General features: G+C 38.6%; 1 protein-coding gene across 3 annotated transcripts in view; it reads left to right on the top strand.

Moving 5' to 3' along the window:
* Positions 1–21,143, top strand: part of rnaseh2b (ribonuclease H2, subunit B) — a 112,743-nt gene that overhangs the window by 40,644 nt on the left and 50,956 nt on the right. For all 3 annotated transcript variants that reach the window (XM_039744886.1, XM_039744885.1, XM_039744888.1), the window contains exon 6: positions 1,325–1,389. In XM_039744886.1, the coding sequence (XP_039600820.1) occupies positions 1,325–1,389 (65 nt within the window). The remainder of the gene's footprint in view (positions 1–1,324; positions 1,390–21,143) is intronic.

Raw genomic sequence — 21,143 nt, 5'->3', positions numbered from 1 at the left:
ATACAGCTCAGTCATTTCTTCCTGGTGTCTTGTTGAGCAAAGAGACACTGCAGTGTCTATTGTAGATGTTAATTTTACTTGCACATTGACATTCACATCAACTGTCATTTGAACAGTTTTTTTCTTTAAGAATCCACGAATAAAACTGAATAAAAAATGTTCAAATTAAGTTTTACTCAAAAATTTAACTGAATTAAAAAAATCGTTCAAATGACATGTTGATATGAATGTCTGTGTGTGAGGTAAAGTAACATTTTTTACAAGTAGCATAAATTTACACAGGATGTGTTAGACTCGCATCAAATGTGTGTTTTTGTTATATGATAATAATAATAGTAGCTCACCACTCAAAACGCTAAATACATAGAAGACGCACGATTTGAATCTATTGCCTCGCCATTAGCTAAATGGCAGTTTATTCACTGCACTGTCTGTGCAGATCCATGACAGAGCAGAGTTGCCACTGTTGACAGCTGGTTGAAAATGAAATGTGCAAACACACACATACCACATATGCGAACATCTTTTATTTTGTAACGACTGATAGTTGGGCTTCAGCAACATGTCAGTTGAGCAATTTATTTTTCTTCAGTTTTATTCTTGAAAAAAATCATAGTTTTTTTTTACTACACCTTTTTTGAAAGTGTTTCTTGGATATTTGGGCTTCAGTCTTCACACATCCTACACTTCACATCAAAATTACTGTTAAAGTTGTTATTACTATAACATGTTAAAGCATTTTCTGTTTTATTATGTGTTCAGTATTTCTTGCCTTGTATTTCTTCTGTCATTCAATATTTACACAGATTGTTGTAGACATTGAACATGCATGAAATGTATATATTTCAAATTACAATATTTCATTACCTATATAATTCTTTACAAACACATCACCAGATAAACACTTCAACACAGACTTCAGCTGTGAGCTTCAGCTGTGAGTATTACAGCAGGGCAATGCCTTCATCTGACTGAATGGGGGTCGGGGGTGTAACAGGCTGCACTCTGCTAAACCACACATTTGCACAACAACACTGGGTTTATTACTGCAGTGATAAGGAGCTACAAGCTTCATGGAATACGTCAGGAAAATTTAAGAACATCCGGGACAATAAAAAAAATTGTCAGGGATTCTAGTGTTAAATATTGGTCTATAGTATTCTACTGCTGCAATCAAAAGTACATATAATGAAAGTCATAGACTAGACACGTTAAATTTTGTTTATTTAAAAATGTGCCCAATTCAAATATTTGCAAACTGTTCCAGTGTAATGACCACTTCATTTGTAGTAATGCATGTCTAATTTAAATTTTCTTTTTACAGAAGTTGGAAGTCAGTTATTTTACAGATATAATAAAGACAAGACTCTGACCTGGCTTAAGAAGAAGGTATTGTATCATGTACTTTAGGTAATACTGTTATTTCTATAGGAAAGTGCAGAGCAGACCCCTTTTTTCTTAGGAGACTATGTTCCTCTAATCCAGGTAGTGACTTACTTTACTTGTTCTACAACTCTGCCAGAGCAAAGTGCTATTTTTCACATTCCAAGAGAGGGCCAGCAAATCAACAAGCTGAACAGAAAGTCAGGCGTAGTTATAGGAAACACTGTCATTCCACTCAAGATAGTAGTGGATGAGAGAGTGAAGACAAAAGTGATGACCATTATGAACAATGCGGCACTTCTTCTCTCTTACACACTCTCCTTGAGTACCTTTAGCCAACAAAATTATTCAGCAGAAGTGGGTCACGAAACACTACTGGGGCCCCTTTATACCTACAACAATGAGCCTTTATAATGCCTCACTATGACTGTTTACTTATCTTTATTTTTAGTCATGTCAGAAGATTTTTTTTTTTTGGATACCGTATATACCCATATATAAACCCAAAAAATCAATCATAAAATCAGACCCTGACTTGTATGCCCGTTCAAAAATGTGACATTTTTATTTTTTTTACATCTTCTTGCCTCCAACCTCGCATCAGTTTCTCAGACACATCGAATTTTGTTACAGCAGCGCAGTTACCAATTTCTTTCCCTACTTCAACAATGTTTAATTTAAAACCAGCTTTATATTTTCTTCTGATTGAATGCACCATCGTAGATAAGGGATGCTCTTACAATAAAGATGTATGAGGGTGTGAGATACACGTTACTTTGAAATGGTTTGCATGGTCACATAGGCACAATGGAGAGAGAGAGAGAGGTTAGGAGCATGTGCTGATACAGCACATTGGCGCACCCACATAGGAAAAAAAAGGCTGTGTGCTCCGTGGTGCTCTTTCAGGTGAGTGTTAGTATATCATAATCTCTTGGACCAGTAGCGCAAGTTTTCCGCTTTCGACTTGTACGACTGACATTATAAAATACCAGAAATTATACAATAAAATCAAGTCCCGACTTATTCGTGGGAGAAATTTTATCTGCAAGTATATATGGTAAATCTTTGGGTATATTTTAGGGTGGTGTTTTCATAATATTTCCTGAGCTTCTATAAAAAAGCTAAATTGCCCCTTCGGATAAATAAAGTGTTGTCTATTAGTGTTGATCAGAGAATTTTGCCAAAGCATTATTCATAGCAAATATGTTACACATTATTTACTGATTATTTGGCCAGTTTAGGAGAACTTTTTTTTCCCCAGCATCCCATAATTCTTTGCAAAGCCAGAGTGACATCCTCCTGAGTGGTAACAGCCAACATTGGATGGGGACCACCTCCCTGGGTATATAATGCTGATCATTTACATTACAGACTGGTTACGAAGCTTGCACAGCTCAGGTCACCTTTTTGCCACAGTAATGGTCCAGTGTAGTTGGCAGATATTTCCCTAGCCATCATGGATACTTTAAAAATGATTGTATCCTTATAATCAGTTAGTCCTCCATTGACTTCAATGTATCTCACCAAATTCAATGACTAACAGATTTCTCAGAACTCAAGGCAAAGCAAACAACACAGAGTTTGCTCTTAACTATTGCCTGCCTATCATATCCTGTCTTCCATGTAGTTTAGTTTAACAATGAATGGAATGGTGTCAGATTTAATGGACTTTAAGATAACTACAAAACAGTGCCACCCACAGCCAAGCATTATGTTTAGAAACCATTTACTTTATTTTTATGCAAACCTCCCATTGTGTAGCATCCTCTGACTAGATCAGATTGATTTAGAATAATTACAATTTAATTAGATTTGCTGGTGATTCTTTAAAACCATTTGTAAATGAATCACTGGTGCTTGTCACTTAACCTATTTTAAACATCAGTATATCAAGCACACAATATTTTGCTTTATATTATATCATTTCCAGAATATATACTATTTTAAGTAAAGAAAAGATGGTAGTTGTAGTTACTGTCCAGAATTTGGTGTCTCTGTCATCCAAAAACTAAGTTGAGTTCTTGATGTAGAGCTAGGTCTTGTTAGTGAATGTTTCTGGTTGCCTTTACCATAGTGTTGTTGTAATTTATGCTCATTTTAGTGTATATGAGTCAAGGTTATTATAGTTAACAAAAATTTAAATCAAAACTGAAACTAATAATAAACTGAAATAAAATAATTAACAAAACTGAAATGAAAAACTAAGTGAAAATATAAAAGTAGCCTGAAAAGACTAACTGCAAAAAATATTTTTAGTTTTTGTAACAACCGGCTTACGCAAGGGCTAAACTGAGCTGCAGGGGTCCCGAAATTGAATAAAAATATATTAATAAGAATTTCATATTTGGTTAGTGTTTAACCCTTGTAAATTTTAACTCTTAAACAGAAAGTAGTCCATCATGAGCCACCTACATATATTCATCCGGTGTATTGTGGCTGGTGAAGGAGGGTGTGGTGAAAGCAAGCTGAATACAGGCTTGTAAAGCATGTGACAAACAAAGTGATTTACTGCATAATAATAATAATAATAATAATAATGACAGTTCTTCAGGAGCTGATAGTGGCAGTATAATAAATTCTGGTCCATGTGTTACTGAAGCATACCAAAGTGATGGTTTTGTTTTGAATATGCTCAGCAACTGTCACAAATGCAAAAAGTACTGTCAAAAACTGTCAAAAAGTATTAGATACAGATAATCCCTTACAGAATTTCAGTCTGTTCATAAATGACAGCATGTTAGCTGTAATTCAGAGCCCAAGATACAGTATGTACACAGCAATTAATTCAGTAGCACACACAAAACCAAAGCTTCAGGCAGCATGAGTTGGTTGTCCATTAAGATGAGCTGACACATTTCTTTGCGCTATTTGTATTTTAAGATATAATTTAAACACCTGAAATCAGAATGTGCTGGTCAACAAAATCTTTACTGTATGGGCAGAAAAAATCACGAGTGACTAACATTTCAGCATATTTCTCAGGTGTTTGCTTTTTGTTAACAATAATTCACCCACCACTTTACACAAGAGAAATCCTTTTTGAAAATAAAATGGCAGTGATCGAGAGGCTGTCGAGGTCAACATAAAAGATAGCATAGTGTTGCTGAAACACTTTTGCTTTAAAAAAGGTTGTTTAATAACGAAGCAATACATACAGTTAGGTCCATAAATATTTGGACAGAGACAACTTTTTTCTAATTTTGGTCCTGTACATTACCGCAATGAATTTTAAATGAAACAACTCCGATGCAGTTGAAGTGCAGACTTTCAGCTTTAATTCAGTGCGTTAAACAAAAATATTGCAGAAAAATATGAGGCAACTAAAGCATTTTATAACACAATCCCTTTATTTCAGGGGCTCAAAAGTAATTGGACAAATTAAATAACTGGAAATGAAATGTTCATTTCTAATACTTGGTTGAAAACCCTTTGCTGGCAATGACAGCCTGAAGTCTTGAACTCATGGACATCACCATATGCTGGGTTTTCTCCTTTTTAATGCTCTGTCAGGCCTTTACTGCCGCGGCTTTCTTTTGCCGTTTGTTTGTGGGCCTTTCTGTCCAAAGTTTAGTCTTCAACAAGTAAAATGCATGCTCAGTTGGGTTAAGATCAGGTGACTGACTTGGCCATTCAAGAATTTTCCACTTCTTTGCTTTATAAACTCCTGGTTTGCTTTGGCTATATGTTTTGGGTCATTGTCCATCGGAATCATGAAACGCCGCCCAATCAATTTGACTGCATTTAGCTGGATTTGAGCAGACAGCATGTTTCTGAACACCTCAAAATTCATTCGGGCTGCTTCTGTCCTGTGTTGCATCATCAATAAACACTAGTGTCCCAGTGCCACTGGCAGCCATGCACACCCAAGCCTTCACACTGCCTCCACCATGTTTTACGGATGATGTGGTATGCTTTGGATAATGAGCTGTTCCACGCCTTCTCCATACTTTTTTTTTCTTGCCATCATTCTGGTAGAGGTTGATCTTGATTTCATCTGTCCAAAGAATGTTTTTCCAGAACTGTGCTGGCTTTTTTAGATGTTCTTTAGCAAAGTCCAATCTAGCCTTTCTATTCTTGAGGTTTATGAGTGGCTTGCACCTTGCAATGCACCCTCTGTATTTACTTTCATGCAGTCTCCTCTTTATGGTAGACTTGGATATCGATACGCCTACCCCCTGGAGAGTGTTGTTCACTTTGGTTGGATGTTGTGTAGGGGTTTCTCTTCACCATGGAAATGCGATCATCCACAACTGTTGTCTTCCGTGGACGTTCACATCTTTTTGCGTTGCTGAGTTCACCAGTGCTTGCTTTCTTTCTCAGGATGTACCAAACTGTAGAATTTGCCACTTTTAATATTGTAGCAATTTCTCGGATGGGTTTTTTCTATTTTCGCAGCTTAAGGATGGCTTCTTTCACCTGCATGGAGAGCTCTTTTGACTGCATGTTGTCTGTTTACAGCAAAATCTTTCACATGCAAGCACCACACCTCAAATCAACTTCAGGCCTTTTATCTGCTTAATTGATAATGACATAACAACAGACTTGCCCACACCTGCCTATGAAATAGCCTTTGAGTCAATTGTCCAATTACTTTTGAGCCCCTGAAATGAAGGGATTGTGTTAAAAAATGACCCACTGAATTAAAGCTGAAAGTCTGCACTTCAACTGCATCTGAGTTGCTTCATTTAAAATTCATTGTGGTAATGTACAGAACCAAAATTAGAAAAAAGTTGTCTCTGTCCAAATATTTATGGACCTAACTGTACCTTGTAAAATTCATGAGTTGGAAACATCTCTATTGAACTTCAGTGAAAAATTAAACCTGCTAATGGGTTTTTGTATTTATTCTGTATTTATTAATTTAACTTTTTTATTTTTAAATTCACAGCTCAGAATACCTGATATTGTGAAAATAATCCAGAGGCAGAATTATGTTTTAAAATATTTGTCTCCCTCTTTTCAATCTCTCTCTCTCTCTCTCTGTCTCTCTCTCCCTCTCTCTCAAAAAAGATAGATGAAATATATTCATTTTGTTCTTGACATCAGTCATGTCATACATATTACATATATACAGTATAGTATTATTGCAATGGGCTGGCATCCTGTCCAGGGATTTTTCCTCTCTTACATCCAAAGCTGCTGAGATAGGCTGCAGGTTTCCTGCAATCCTGCTCTGGATAAGCGAGTTTAGAAAATACATGTCTTTTCTTTGTTTCCCTTAATACAGCTAGGTGGGGTCTGCACACTGATTCAAGCTTAAGAGCTCTGTTCTTCCTAAGCCACCTGTGATTTTCATGATCACACCTGTCAGAACACAGTAAAAAAAAAATTTAGTTTTATTTTTTATATCTTTTCAGGCTGGCAAAGTAGCAAAATTCTGTATATAAATTCTATGTGCCTGAGTTGGAATCAGAGATTAGTATGGCTAGTAGAAAATTACAAAGAACAGTATGGGAGATTTTTAATACAATATTAAAGGCATTAATTGTAAGCACATTGTCTTGGAGCAGGATATGTTGTGTGCTGTAAAAAAAAACACCAAACCTCAAAATTCACTTAAATTGCATCACAATTTCCCATTCACAATGACACATTCTGGACAAGAAAAGGAAAAGAAACATGCCAAGATTCAGTGCACATTTGTTCAGCACAAATGGTGTAGAAAATTATAAAACTGTATATAATTGTTCATATTCAGCATCTGATTTTGATTATACTTGTTTTTAACAGACAAAAACAATACCAACAAAACCGATTAAGTGTACAGTCCTGTCTGATTATGACATAAAACTAAACTCCATAAACTGGAACTAATATATATATAAAATTAAATAGAAATATGTTTGTGAAATAAAAACTAAATTAATACTAAAAATACACAATGAAGGAACACTAAAACTAAGCTGTGGCTGTTTCCTGCTCAGAACTAGTTGTTATATCAGCAATCAAAGATATGATGTCCCGTGACCACCATCATACGGGACAAAGGCAGAACTGTAGGAACAGAAAGCTTCTTTACAGTGCTTTTGCTGGCTAATATGTGCCCAAACTGAAATCAAAACCTTCTTCTTTTTGGGCGCATACACTGTCCACACGGTGCTGTCAGGTCTAAAAAGCAGCTCGCGTACTGAAGTGACTTTAGCTGCAGGTGAAAGTCCCATTTTACTTTATGGTGCCAAGCAGAATACAGCAGTCTATTAGCCAGAGAAAGCACTGTGAAGAAGGTGACTGTTGTTGATTTCATTATATTTTGCCATTTTTCTGTGCAGTTTTTCCCCTTTGTTGTGTCTTATTAATGACAATTAAAAATGAGCAGAGCAGACATGCTGGCAAACAACACAGAATAATCAAAGGCTGCAAGTACTTTAGCATCAGACCCACTAATTAGTAAATAATGGATTGATTAAACAATTAGAACACCTAGAAAATGTAGAATGAAAATCAAGATGAAAATATTGTTAAAAAAAAAAAATTATTCCCATATAACTGCTTGGTATATATATATATATATATGTATATATATATATATATATATATATATATATATATATATATATATATATATACACACATACACACACACACACACACACACACACACACACACACTGCTCACAAAAATTAAAGAACACTTTAAAGAAACACATTAGATACATCAGATCTCAATATGAAGTTGGATATCTATACAAATAACGACAGGGCAATATCTTAGGAACAAAAGGATGCCAAGTCTTTTAATGGAAATAAAAATTTTCTGCCTACAGAGGGCTCAATTGTGTAGACACCCTAAAATCAGAGTGAAATGAAGATGTGGCAGGCTAGTCCATTTTTTCAAAAACTTAATTTCTGGAGAGGTTGGATTTCTTGTGCAACCTCTGTAGGGTCCAGGTTTCGCCTCATGCTACCAGTAGTTACACTGACCATAGCGAAATGCAAAACTAGTGAAAAAAACAGTCAGAAAAGATAAGGAGGGAAAAATGTCAGTGGCTTCCACCTGTTAAACCATTCCTGTTTTGGGGGTCATCTCATTGTTGCCCCTCTAGTTCACCTGTTGTTAATTTCATTAACAGCAAAGCAGCTGGAACTGATTAACAATCCCCTGTGCTACTTAACTGACCAAATCAATATCCCAGAAGTTTCAGTGACTTGATGCTATACTCTGATTAGCCTTTCCATCAGGCTTGATCAATAGTTATGTTGATATTGAAGATCTTAGTGTTCCTTCTGTAAAGAGGCTGATTTTAAGCAGAGGTAGCTGTGTCTGTATTTGTGTTCTCCTCCACCTGCTAGTATGTATGAGACAGTAGAGACAGGGGTGTGGAAATAACATTTTTTTGTACTTGTCCACGGACAAGTAAGTTAAAAAATCCACTTGTCCGCCAGTTAAATTCACTTGCCCATAAACAAATAAAAGTGAAACATTTTATTTTTTCTGATCTCTTTTATTGATGCCAAAACTGCCTTCCATTTTAAAACTGAAAAAAGTTCCTTCAGGGAGTAGTATTTTGCCACCTTGCTTTAGAACATTATATAAAAGATTCCCTTATTTTATCTCACTATTAAACGATGCCTTCATTATAGCTACACTAGTTCAATTTCACATATTACAGTTACATAATAGAACACTGTCCTGATTCATTTTCTGCCATGTTCTTCAACTTTTGTCTTGCAACATCTTCTCCCCCAAGAGTCTTTACCATCTCAGATAGCATGGGCTGAATGCTGTTCATTTCTGCTTGAGCTGAACTGCATGGTTCCCGGTACTGATACTGACGGCAAATTTGGCAAAAAACGGAGTCAGTGTCGTCTGCATTTACCCACGGAAACTCTTTGAGTATTTGCGATTGAAAAGACTGTTTTCGTTTTTTATCACACTCGCGGTCCCTTTCAGCTTTTGTTTTTCTTTTCTTGTCCTCATTGTCAGGTTTTTCAGGGCCTGTTGTGCCAGTTTTAATCAAGAAACGATCCATTTCTCATCCACGATGCTACTTGCTTCAGTTCCAGCAACACGCATATAGCGAGAAAAATGTGCTTACTGCAGTGCATTATGGGTTACACAGGTAATTTCTAATGACGTATTCGAAATTCCGCCAGATGGTACATTTCCAAAGAAGTAAATATTACCATTGTTGTCGGGGAAAAAATAATCGCGTCTAAGTGAAGATTTTTATAGATACAGTAATCCCTCCTCGATCGTGGGGGTTGCGTTCCAGAACCCCCCCGCGAAAGGTGAAAATCCACGAAGTAGAGATGATATGTTTGTTTGGTTTTTATATATTTTAAGCTCTTAGAAACTCTCCCACACTGTTTATAAATATTCTCCGCACAGTTATACAGTAAACCCTCGTTTATAGCGGTTGATCCGCTCCAGACAGATAAATGGATTTCCAAGAAGTAGGATTCTTTATTTATAAATTTAATATTTTCGCAGTTAGAGCATTGAAAACCTGTTTACGACCTTCTAAATACTTTTTTTAACATTATTAGAGCCCTCTAGACATGAAGTAACACCCTTTAGTCAAAAGTTTAAACTGTGCTCCATGACAAGACAGAGATGACAGTTCTTTCTCAGAATTTAAAGAATGCAAACATATCTTCCTCTTCAAGGTGCACCATCAGGAGCAGAGAATGTCAGATAGTGAGAGTAAAGTAAACAATCAATAGGGCTGTTGCGCTTTTAAGTATGCAAGCACCGCGATAAAGCGGAGCAATGAAAGGATCAATGTGAAGGTAGCCTTTTAGCATTTTTTTACAGGCGCTTCCGTATCTTCTAAGCAAACAGCCTCTGTGCAAATAGCCCCTCTGCTCACACCCCCTCCGTCAGGAGCAGATAATGGGGCCAATCATACGTCTTCCTGATGGTATTGCATGATGGATAAGTATCTGCCTGTATTTCTCAGAGAGAGTGAGTCACAGAGAAAAGCAAACAATGAAAAATCAATACGGGCTGTTAGAGCTTTTAAGTGTGCGAAGCAGCGCAGGAAGCATATCGTACAGTATATCATTGAGGAGTTTTAATTAATATGTAATTTGTGCTCTGATTGGGTAATTCCTCAGCCATCTGTCAATAGTGTCCCTTGTATGAAATCAACTGAGCAAACAAACTGAGGAAACATGTACCATAAATTAAAAGACCCATTGTCCGCAGAAATCCGCGAACCAGCGAAAAATCTGTGATATATATTTAGATATGCTTGCATTTAAAATCTGCGATGGAGTGAAACCGCGAAAGTCGTAGCGCGATATAGCGAGGGATTACTGTATTTCATAACATTTGGAAACCGTTAAGAATGTTTTCTTCTTTATTTTTAAAAAACTGACAGCGCAAAACCAACTTGTTTTATATGAAAAATTCTTTAATCAAAAACGATCTATAGACAGTTCATCAAAATTGATGTTATCACGCAATAAATTTCTTAACTCCTCAATATATCACAACCTACGCGAAATCACAAATTTCAGAAAAGATTAACTGCCTAACAAGCTTTATGTGGTGAAAACATTTGCATTGTAAGTAAAATGATCGCATTTTTATGTATAAACATTAGGTTTTATCAAAAATACTGTATATAAAAGTTATCGATTATAATGAAAAACCATCAGATTACATCGTAATGCCGGCATGAAAAAAAATGGCCGCATCTCCAAGTGTGTAAATAGTAGGGTAAAACACTTATGTAAGACCATAAGAGTGCTTCCCTTTTGATAAATCAGCCTTATTTTGTAAACAATATTTAAACCAATTTGAGACATGAAGAACATGCTTAAGTAGACTTTTTCCGCACAAAGTACATACCCAAATGTTTAAAATTTGAAAGTAGTGGTAACAATGTGCCCTGCACATCACATATAATTCTTTTTTCTCCATAAACTTGCACTTTTCTGTGGACATCTGAAACCAGAAAAACACGCTTGTCCAACGGCGGTCAATTTACCCGTGTCGGATGAGTCGGGCGTTGGATTTCTGCATCCCTGATAGACGTTTCATCTTCAAAAGCCAGTTCATGAAGTTGTGTGTGAAGTTCCTACTAGAATTAATTTCTTCTCTCCTCTGTGTTATTGATGCCTTCATGATCCAGTTGATCACAAACCGAAACACAAACTGACATAGTAAACCTCCTTTCCTGACTTCAGTCCTTACTTAAAATGCATGTGTGAGTGGATAGACCTCCATGGATTACTCTGTAGATTAAGCCTGTATACAAATTCCTGATGATGTCAAGAAACTTAACTTCTCAGTTATTATGGTGTGCCAGCTTCCAGAGCATCATCCTGTCAAATGCCTTGTCATATTCAATATTGCTGTTTGAAGGAGAATTCCACTCCACTGATCTACAGTGACATGAAGTGTTATGATTGGATTTGTGCAGCATGTGCTCTTTCTAAGGTCTGTTTGCTGCTAGCCTTTTCTTCGATATTGTTCAGAATGATCGTGTTGAATACAGTCCCTAGTTTGGTTAGGAGTGTAATCCCTCTATAATTAGCACAATTACTGACGTCACCTTTCCGTGGGATCTTAATAAGATATCCCTCAATCGCTTCTATAAGACCACATTCCTTCTATATCATGTTGGAAAGGACATATTCATAATTTCACACATTTTATTTCTGCTTTGGTACACAAACATATGAATTTCTTTACTAATACTTGAGATTGCTCCTAAGTGATATTGTTAGTGCCAACATGGTGCAATAAGATGGGTACTTCCTTGACAAGGAACTCCATTTTAGCCTCAGTTTTGGATATCTTTGCCAGAGAGACGTTTTATTTTAATTGCTTGGTTAACATAATTTTTAATTGTAGTATTACACATTATGGGATCACCTATTATGAGCATTTTCTTGTTCTCAGCCTCTACAAATGTGCTACTCAGTATTGGCTGAGTCTAAATTGGGTGTCGGTGGACGAAATTCTGATTTCTTTGTCGTCCTTCTCACTGTTACCCACTCACCCTGTGGCCAAACTAGTGCTGATGATTTTGGGAATTTCCGATTAGACTTCAGTCTTTAAAATGGCTTGAAATTTGTGTATGCAACTTCCCAGCAAACACTGGGATTTATAAAAGAAAAGTTTATGGGGGAAGGTGTGTATATTTATGGCAACTCAGAACCACAAATAGACAACGTTTCAGAGAAACTGGGAAATGATGACATCCTATCAGAAACAATGAATTTGATGCACAGACTGGATTTTATTTCCTATTAAGAGGGTCAAGGCTGTGTATTTGCACTGAAGAACTTTTTTGGTTTTTCATCTGTTTTTATCTGTTACCTGTTGTCACTTCTTGGGGAACTGGCCAACAGGTCAGCAGTATCTCAGTTAAGCTTCACTGCATTATGCCTGCTGTGCTGGGAGCCATTAACTGACCAGCGAGGCAGTACATTCAGTTTTTGTATGATATGAGTGCCAACTTGAAAATATAATTTGCAGGAGTTGCCTGGTTCTTCTAATGTAATTAGAGCAATTTACTGCCCTCATACTGAAGTAGCAGGAATTAACAGCTTTTGTTAACTGTAAGCAGTTACATTCCAATAATATGCTATTCATCCACTATTTTGAGGCAAAGTAGGTTTAACAACAGTTTTTTTTGTGTTTGTGTGTGTGCGATTCCACGGCACAGATTCCACTGTAGTCCATGCATGACCAAATTATCTAAACAAACTGAGTCAATTCAGTTTTCACTTTTCCTAATCTAGCTGTAATTAGCACATGCTCCCTAATGTCTATGATGTTTCTAACATGGTCCTCCATTTTGTAAGTTTTTCCCACCAACTTTAAATTAGATTTGCATTTTTAGTAGTTGAAGCTGTTTTTACTAAAACTGTAAGTAATACAGGACACACAGCCTATAAACATGCCCTCGACAGACAGGAATGATCGATATTACCCTTTAGCAAAGGGTTCATTTTCATATGTTTGTGTTTGCGGAACTCTTTTTATGGAGTTCAGGTGGTTAGTAGCTGTGAGACACAGTTCAGGATTTAACTGTTAGCTGGACAACCAAATTTGCTCCGCTGTTTGTTCTGCCTAGTTAGATGTTCGCTTTTGTTTCTCACCCACCCTCTTCTGCTTATCTGAGATTGATCGCCGGGGCAGCAGCTTGAGCAGAGATGCCCAGACTTCCCTCTCCCTGGCCACTTCTACTAGCTCTTCTGGGAGAATCCCAGTGTTCCCAGGCCAGCCGAGAGACATAGGTCCCTCCAGCGTGTCCTGGGTTTTCCCCGGGGCCTCCTCCCGGTTAGACATGCGCGGAACACCTCACCAGGGAGGCATCCTGATCAGACGCCCGAGCCACCTTACCTGACTCCTCTCGATGCGGAGGAGCAGTGGCTCTACTCTGAGCTCCACCCTGATGACCAAGCTTCTCACCCTGTCTTTAACACTAGAATTACCAGAGCCTACAAAAAAACTTGTAGATCCATCTCACCTTAAATCACTTCTCACCTCTCCGTCACCGTCTTTTGTCCTTTAAATGTGTTGATAAGCAGCAAGCAGTCTGCTATCACATCCCCCACCGGCGCACAGTTTTCTCAGCTCAATTCTTTTTACCTGCGTGTCAGTTGTTTGGAGTTGTTATAGAATGAGAAGTCAAGCAAAATCACACCTTTGACAAATACTATATCATTATTTGGAACACATGCATTTCATGTGTGTTCCGTGTCAACAACAATCTATGTACAGTAAACACATGGTTAAAAAAGAAACCTTTTTCATGTTTTAGTAATAATTGACAAAATGTAGACATGAAGTTTATAATGTATGAAGCCTGAAGTCCAAATATCAAAGAAACACTTTCACAAAGGGTACAAATTTAACAGAACAAGTGCACTTTTATTCAAAAACCAGTAATGGCACACTGTATGATAAAGTACAGTGAATACACTTGACTTGAGTATTCCTAGTTTTCATACTCTCTCTCTGTACGTTTAGCATTTGTTTGCTCAGAGGTTGATGCACTTACTGCTTTCTGAGAAGCTTTTCTTTCCTCCACCCTACCCGCCGACTGCTTCTCTTCTTTCATCTGCATCTTTTCGCGTTAAACATGATTAAGTTAGTTTTTGTGTTGCAGTTACTTAGTACGTTTTTCTTAATTTTTCACTTAAGCACCACAATCTGCTTCAAGAATGATTAAAAATTATGAAGAGGTAGGGGAAGTGACCGCGAAAGTGGTAGGGAATGAGAGCGATGCACGTACGCATGCGCCGCACAGCTGCCCTTTTGTGCACTGCCGAGAGTTGATTCTACAATAAAATAAAAATAAAAAGAGTAATAAAAATCATTACCCCAAAAGTGGATAGCAGACGTCACGTAATATAGGTGTATCAAACTTTAGGTCAATAGGTTTAATGGTTTGCGCGCTACAGGTGATTTAAAATCCTGGACAGACAAATGAACAGCCATGATAGCATATTATATAAGAAGATATAACTGCAGAAAAAGAACACACATTAGGGTGCGACATTGGCACGCATTTACTATGACTGCTTCGGTAACTAAGCAGTAACTAAATCCAAATAAATAACATTCGATCTGGCTCTTATATACAAAGTAGAGTGATAGCAGCTTCCGCAACTGTTAATATTTGAATGTGATGATTTTATATAGCACGGAACGGAAATCAGCAGTTTTTAGCATTGCACCACGCAAGCTGTATCAACCGCCTACTGTAACTTCCTTTCTTTTTTCTTCGTCTTGAATAAAAGTGCAATTGTTTTGTTATACTTGTACATCAACATTTATATGTTACTTACATAAAAGCCAGATCGAATGTTATTTATTTGGATTTAGTTACTGACTTCCTACAGCCTAAAGTCACAAGTACACTGCAGAACTTCCTGTGTTTGAGCGACACGGGCATGCTCAAAAAATACACATGTAATGCTACGAAAAGTGCATGCAGACACTTCAGTTCACAAGCATTGGTACAAGAATGCAGTCAGACTTCTTTTTAGGGCACATACACTGTCCAGATGTAAACACTTGCGAGATGAGTCGCTTGCGAACTGAAGAGTCTATAACTGCAGGTGGAAGCTGCTGTCGCTGTAATTTGTATATAAGAGCCAGATCGAATGTTATTTATTTGGATTTAGTTACTTACTTCCTACAACCTAATGTCACAATTATAGCGTGTCTTTTTGTGAAAACAGCAGTGTCAGACTGGGGTAGGGTATGATCATGACTGAGAGAATGAAACTGAATTTAAAAAAAAAAAAAAAAAAAAAAACAAAGCTAACCTTTACAAGTATCATACATTTACACCAGCTGTTACAGACTGAAATCAAATGTATGTTTATATTATAAAACAGTAAGAATACAAGCAGCTCACTTCTCAAAACGGAATTTTTGTGGGGGCATCGAACCTGTGAAGCTTTGATTACCAGTCAACAATTGATACTGTTGTGCCACCGAAGCAGTTGTAGTAAATGCGTATCAATGTCGCATCCTAATGCGTGTTCTTTTTCTGCAGTTATATTTTTGAATAAAAGCACACTTGTTCTATTTGTACCTTTTAAAAAAAGTGTTTATTTGATATTTGGACTTCAGGCTTCACACATTATAAACTTCATGTGTACATTTTGTCAATTATTACTAAAACATGAAAAACATTTCTTTTTTAACGATGTGTTTACATAGATTGTTGTAGACACGGAACACACATGAAATGCATGTGTTCCAAATAACGATATAGTATTTATAAAAGTTGTGATTTTTGCTTGACTTCTAACTCTATACAACTCCAAGCAACTGACATGCAGTGAAACAGACTTGAGCTGAGAAAACTGTGCGCCGGTGGGGGATGTGATAGCAGGCTGCCTGCTGCTTATCAACACATTTAACACTAGAATTACCAGAGCCTACTAAAAAACTCGTAGATCCATCCCACCTTAAATTGCTGTTCACACCTCTCCGCCAGCATCTTTTATCATCTAAATGTGCTGATAAAGACAAGCTGCAAGCAGCCGGGTATTCCATCCCCCCACTGACTTAGAACATGCACGAACTTCTCCCAGCTCATGCCTATTATCATGACTATCTGGGAGTGAAGTGGAGTTTTAGAGTGGACATAATAGATTGTTATTTGGATAACATGCATTTCATGTGTGTTCCGTTTCTGCAGTAATCTGTGTAAACACATTGCTAAAACAGAAACCTTTTAATATTTTAGTAATAAATGTTACAAAATGTAGGCATAAACTATAGAATATGTGAAGCATGAAGTCCAAACATCAAATTAACACTTTCACAAAAGGTTCAGGAACGATACAACAGCTTCCGTGGCTTAGTGGTAAGATTTGTTGACACAGAGAGCAGCAGGCTTACCGTGCCTCAAAGACCCGAGTTGGATACCCCGTTGTGGAGAAAGTGTTATTTTTTTTTCTTTTTAACCTTTGCTGCTCTGCCTATCTGAACTCCCTGTCTATCTATATAGTAATAACTAAGTTTATTATTATATAGCAGCTTCAATGTCTGCCTATCATATAGTGCCTATATCCTTCCTATCTATGTATATATCTATCCCCTTAGCTGTTTTTTATATATCTATTATACAGTGCCTATGGGGTGCCAAACTGGCAATTACAATGATTTTCGGAATATATAAAGTCATTCCTGAATATATAAAGTCAGCGTCTGAATATATAAAGTCAAAACTTGAATATATAAAGTCAGCTTCAGAATATATAAAGTCGTTACCGAATATATAAAGTCATTCCTGAATATATAAAGTCAGTATCGGAATATATAACTTCATTCCTGAATATATAAATTTAAAGTCAGATTATATTAATTGAAACGACTCAGGCACATGTTTAGTAAACTCAATGAGTTCCTAATACAACGTAATGAACTAAGTTAACAAAAACATCTTCAAAAAAATATAAAAAAATAACCCACTGTTCAGTTAATTCATTCAAAATGATGTTATGTGCCCTGCATTTTCAACACTATATTTATTTATTCTTTTTGTATGGGCGCATTTTTGGACGAACCTCACAAGCCCAATTGACTCTGAGTGGCTTTTGTCAAAGTTTACTTTTCACTAATGTGTGTGAAATGACAAGCATGGAGATTTTATGTATTCAGGAATATTTTTTTATATATTTCAATACTGACTTTATATATTAAAAAATAAGTTTATATATTCCAACACTGGCTTTATATAATCAGGCTTTGACATTATATAATCGGGAATGATTTTATATAGAGAGACAGACAGGCAGAGAAGTCACTAGATATATAAATAAACAGGGAAGGCACATGTATTGAAGGAAAAAAAGATCAACATGTGCGTTGATCCTGCTGCACTGAATATGCTCACGCACTCTAACACCCCGCCTCCCTCCGTACCCCTGGACCCCCCAATCCGACTCTAAGTAACAGCGCAAGTACAGCACATGTTAATCTTTTTTTTTCTTTCAGTACATGTGCCTTCCCTGTTTATTTATATATCTAGTGACTTCTCTGCCTATCTGTCTCTCTATTATGCAGTGCTCTGTCTGTCTGTGTGTTATGGATCTTAAAAATAACAGTTATAAAGACACTTGTTCATGTTAATTGCAGTCTCAGTTGTTAAAAAATATTTTAAAAGGAGCACCCCACGTGAAAATATAACGATCTCATTAACTGACAGTGCATACCAGTTTATAAATTTTATGTCCGTTCGAGGTTAAAAAGATAAAAAAAAAAAAAAACTTTCTCCCCAATGGGGAATCGAACTTGGGTCTTTGAGGCATGGCAAGCCTGCTGCCCTCTGTGTCAGCAAATCTTACCACTAAGCCATAGAAGCTGTTGTATCATTCTTGAACCTTTTGTGAAAGTGTTAATTTGATGTTTAGACTTCATGCTTAACACATTCTATAGTTTATGTCTACATTTTGTAACATTTATTACTAAAATATGAAAAAGTTTCTGTTTTAACAATGTGTTTACACAGATTACTGTTGAGATGGAACCTTTGTGAATTTCCCCTTGGGATTAATAAAGTACCTACCTACCTACCTACATACATACATAGCGTGTGTTCCAAATAACGATCTATTATTTCCACTCTAAAACTCCACTTCACTCCCAGATAATCAATCAAGGCATGAACTGGGAAAAGTTCATGCATGTTCTAAGTCGGTGGAGGGATGGAATAGCCGGCAGCTTGTTTTTATTGGCACATTTACAGGACAAAGGACGCTGGGGGAGAGGTGTGATGGGATTTAAGGTGGGCGGGATCTACGGGTTTTTTCGTAGGCTGTGGTAATTCTAGTGTTAAGGGAAAGCCCAGACATCCTGCGGAGCCGCTTGTACTAGCGATCTCGTTGTTTCTGTCACTACCCACAGCTATTAACCATAGGTGAGGGTAGGAACGTAGATTGACCGGTAAATTGAAAGCTTTGACTTTCGGCTCAGCTCCCTTTTTACCACGACAACGATAAAGATCCCACATCACTGCGGACGCCGCACCGATCCACATGTCGATCTTCCTCTCCATTCTTCCCTCACTCATGAACAAGACCCTGAGATACTTGAACTTCTACACTTGGGGCAGTATCTCGCCCCCAACCCTGAGAGGGCACTTCATCCTTTTCCGGCTGAGGACCATGGTCTTGGATTTGAAGGTGTTGATTCCCATCCCAGCCGCTTCACACTCAGCTGCGAACCGATCCAGTGAGAGCTGAAGATCACGGTCTGCTGAAGCAAACAGGACAATATCATCTGCAAAAAGCAGTGACCCAATCCTGAGCCCACCAAACCGGACCCCTTCAACACCCTGGCTGCGCCTAGAAATTCTGTCCATAAAAGTTATGAACAGAACCGGTGACAAAGGGCAGCCCTGGCGGAGTCCAACTCCCACTGGAAACGGGTTTGACTTACTGTCAGCAATGTAGACCAATCTCTGACACCGGTTGTATAGCGTGGTCCAGATCTAATTATGAAATTTTCATTATGCTATAACTTATTAAGTTTATTACATAGAAAATCGCCCGAAAAATCCTGGACCATCGAGAAGTGTGCGAACTGACGACATGAAGAATCGTCTTCATGCCGAACTGGAATCATCCCCGCATAAATCAAAGTCATCCAGATGATCTGGACCAGCCTGTACAGGGACCGAACAGCCCTTATCAGGGGGTCTGGTACCCCATACTCCTGGAGCTCCCCCCACAGGATTCCCAGAGGGACATAGTCAAACACATTTTCCAAGTCCACAAAATACATGTAGACTGGTTGGGCAAACTCCCATGCACCCTCCAGGACCCTGCCAAGGGTTCAGAAATGGTCCACTGTTCAGCTACAAGGACGAAAACCACTCCTGAATCCGAAGTTCAACTATCTGACGGACCCTCCTCTCCAGAACCCCCGAATAGACTTTTCCAGGGAGGCTGAGGAGTGTGATCCCTCTGTAGTTGAAACACACCCTCCGGTCCCCTTTATTAAAGAGGGGGACCACCACCCCGGTCTGCCAATCCAGAGGCACTGTCCCCGATGTCCATGCGATGTTGCAGAGGCGTGTCAACCAAGACAGTCCTACAACATCCAGAGCCTTGAGGAACTCCAGGCATATCTCATCCACCCTCAGGGCCGTGCCACCAAGGAGTTTTTTTTGACCACCTCGATGTCCTCAGTCCCAGAGATGGGAGAGCCCACCTCCAAATCCCCAGGCTCTGCTTCTTCATTGGAAGGCGTGTTAGTGGGATTGAGGAGATCTTCAAAGTATTTCCTCCACCGACTCGCAACGTCCTGAGTCGAGGTCAGCAGCGCACCATTCCCACCATACACAGTGTTGACACTGCACCGCTTCCCCCTCCTGAGACGCCGGATGTTGGAGCAGAATCTCCTCGAAGCCATCCAGAAGTCGTTATACATGGCCTCCCCAAACTCTTCCCACACCTGACTTTTTGCCTCAGCAACCTCCAAAACCACATTCCGCTTGTCCTACCGGTACCTATTAGCTGGCTCCGGCGTCCAACAGGACAAAAGGGTCCTATAGGACTCCTCCTTCAGCTTGATGGTATTCCTCACTGCTGGTTTCCACCAACAGGTTCGGGGATTGCTGCCACAACAGGCGCCGACCACCTTAGGGCCACAGCTCCAGTCAGCCGCCTCAACAATACAGGCACGGAAAATGGCCCATTTGGACTCAATGTCCCCCACCTCCCTCGGGATGTGGTCAAAGTTCTGCCAGAGGTGGAAGTTGAAGCTGCTTTTGACAGAGGACTCTGTCAGACATTCCCAGCAGACCCTCACAATACGTTTGGGCCTACCAGGCCTGACCAGCATCCTCCCCCACCATTGAAGCCAACTCACCACCAGGTGGTGGTCAGTTGACAGCTCCAGCCCACTCTTGGCCCGAGTGTCCAAGACGTGGGCACAATTCCAACGACACGACCATGAAGTTGATCATTGAACTGAGGCCTAGGGTGTCCTGGTGCCAGTTGCACATATGGACACCCCATGTCTGAACATGGTGTTCATTATGGACATTCCTTGCTGAGCACAGGAGTCCAATAACAAAACACCAATCTGGTTCAGATCAGGGGGAATACACCTTCTTGGCGCCTCTCACCGGGGGTAACTCCAGAGTGGTAGAGAGTCCAGCCCCTCTCAAGAAGATTGGTTCCAGAGTCCACCCTGTGTGTCGAGGTGAGCCCGACTACAGTAATCCCTCGCTATATCGCACTTCGACTTTCGCGGCTTCACTCTATCGCGGATTTTAAATGTAAGCATATCTAAATATATATCACGGATTTTTCGCTGGTTCGCCGCTTTC

The sequence above is a fragment of the Polypterus senegalus genome, chromosome 2 (assembly GCF_016835505.1).
Source record: "Polypterus senegalus isolate Bchr_013 chromosome 2, ASM1683550v1, whole genome shotgun sequence".
Classification (NCBI taxonomy): domain Eukaryota; kingdom Metazoa; phylum Chordata; class Cladistia; order Polypteriformes; family Polypteridae; genus Polypterus; species Polypterus senegalus.
This window is presented reverse-complemented; position numbering and strand designations above follow the sequence as displayed.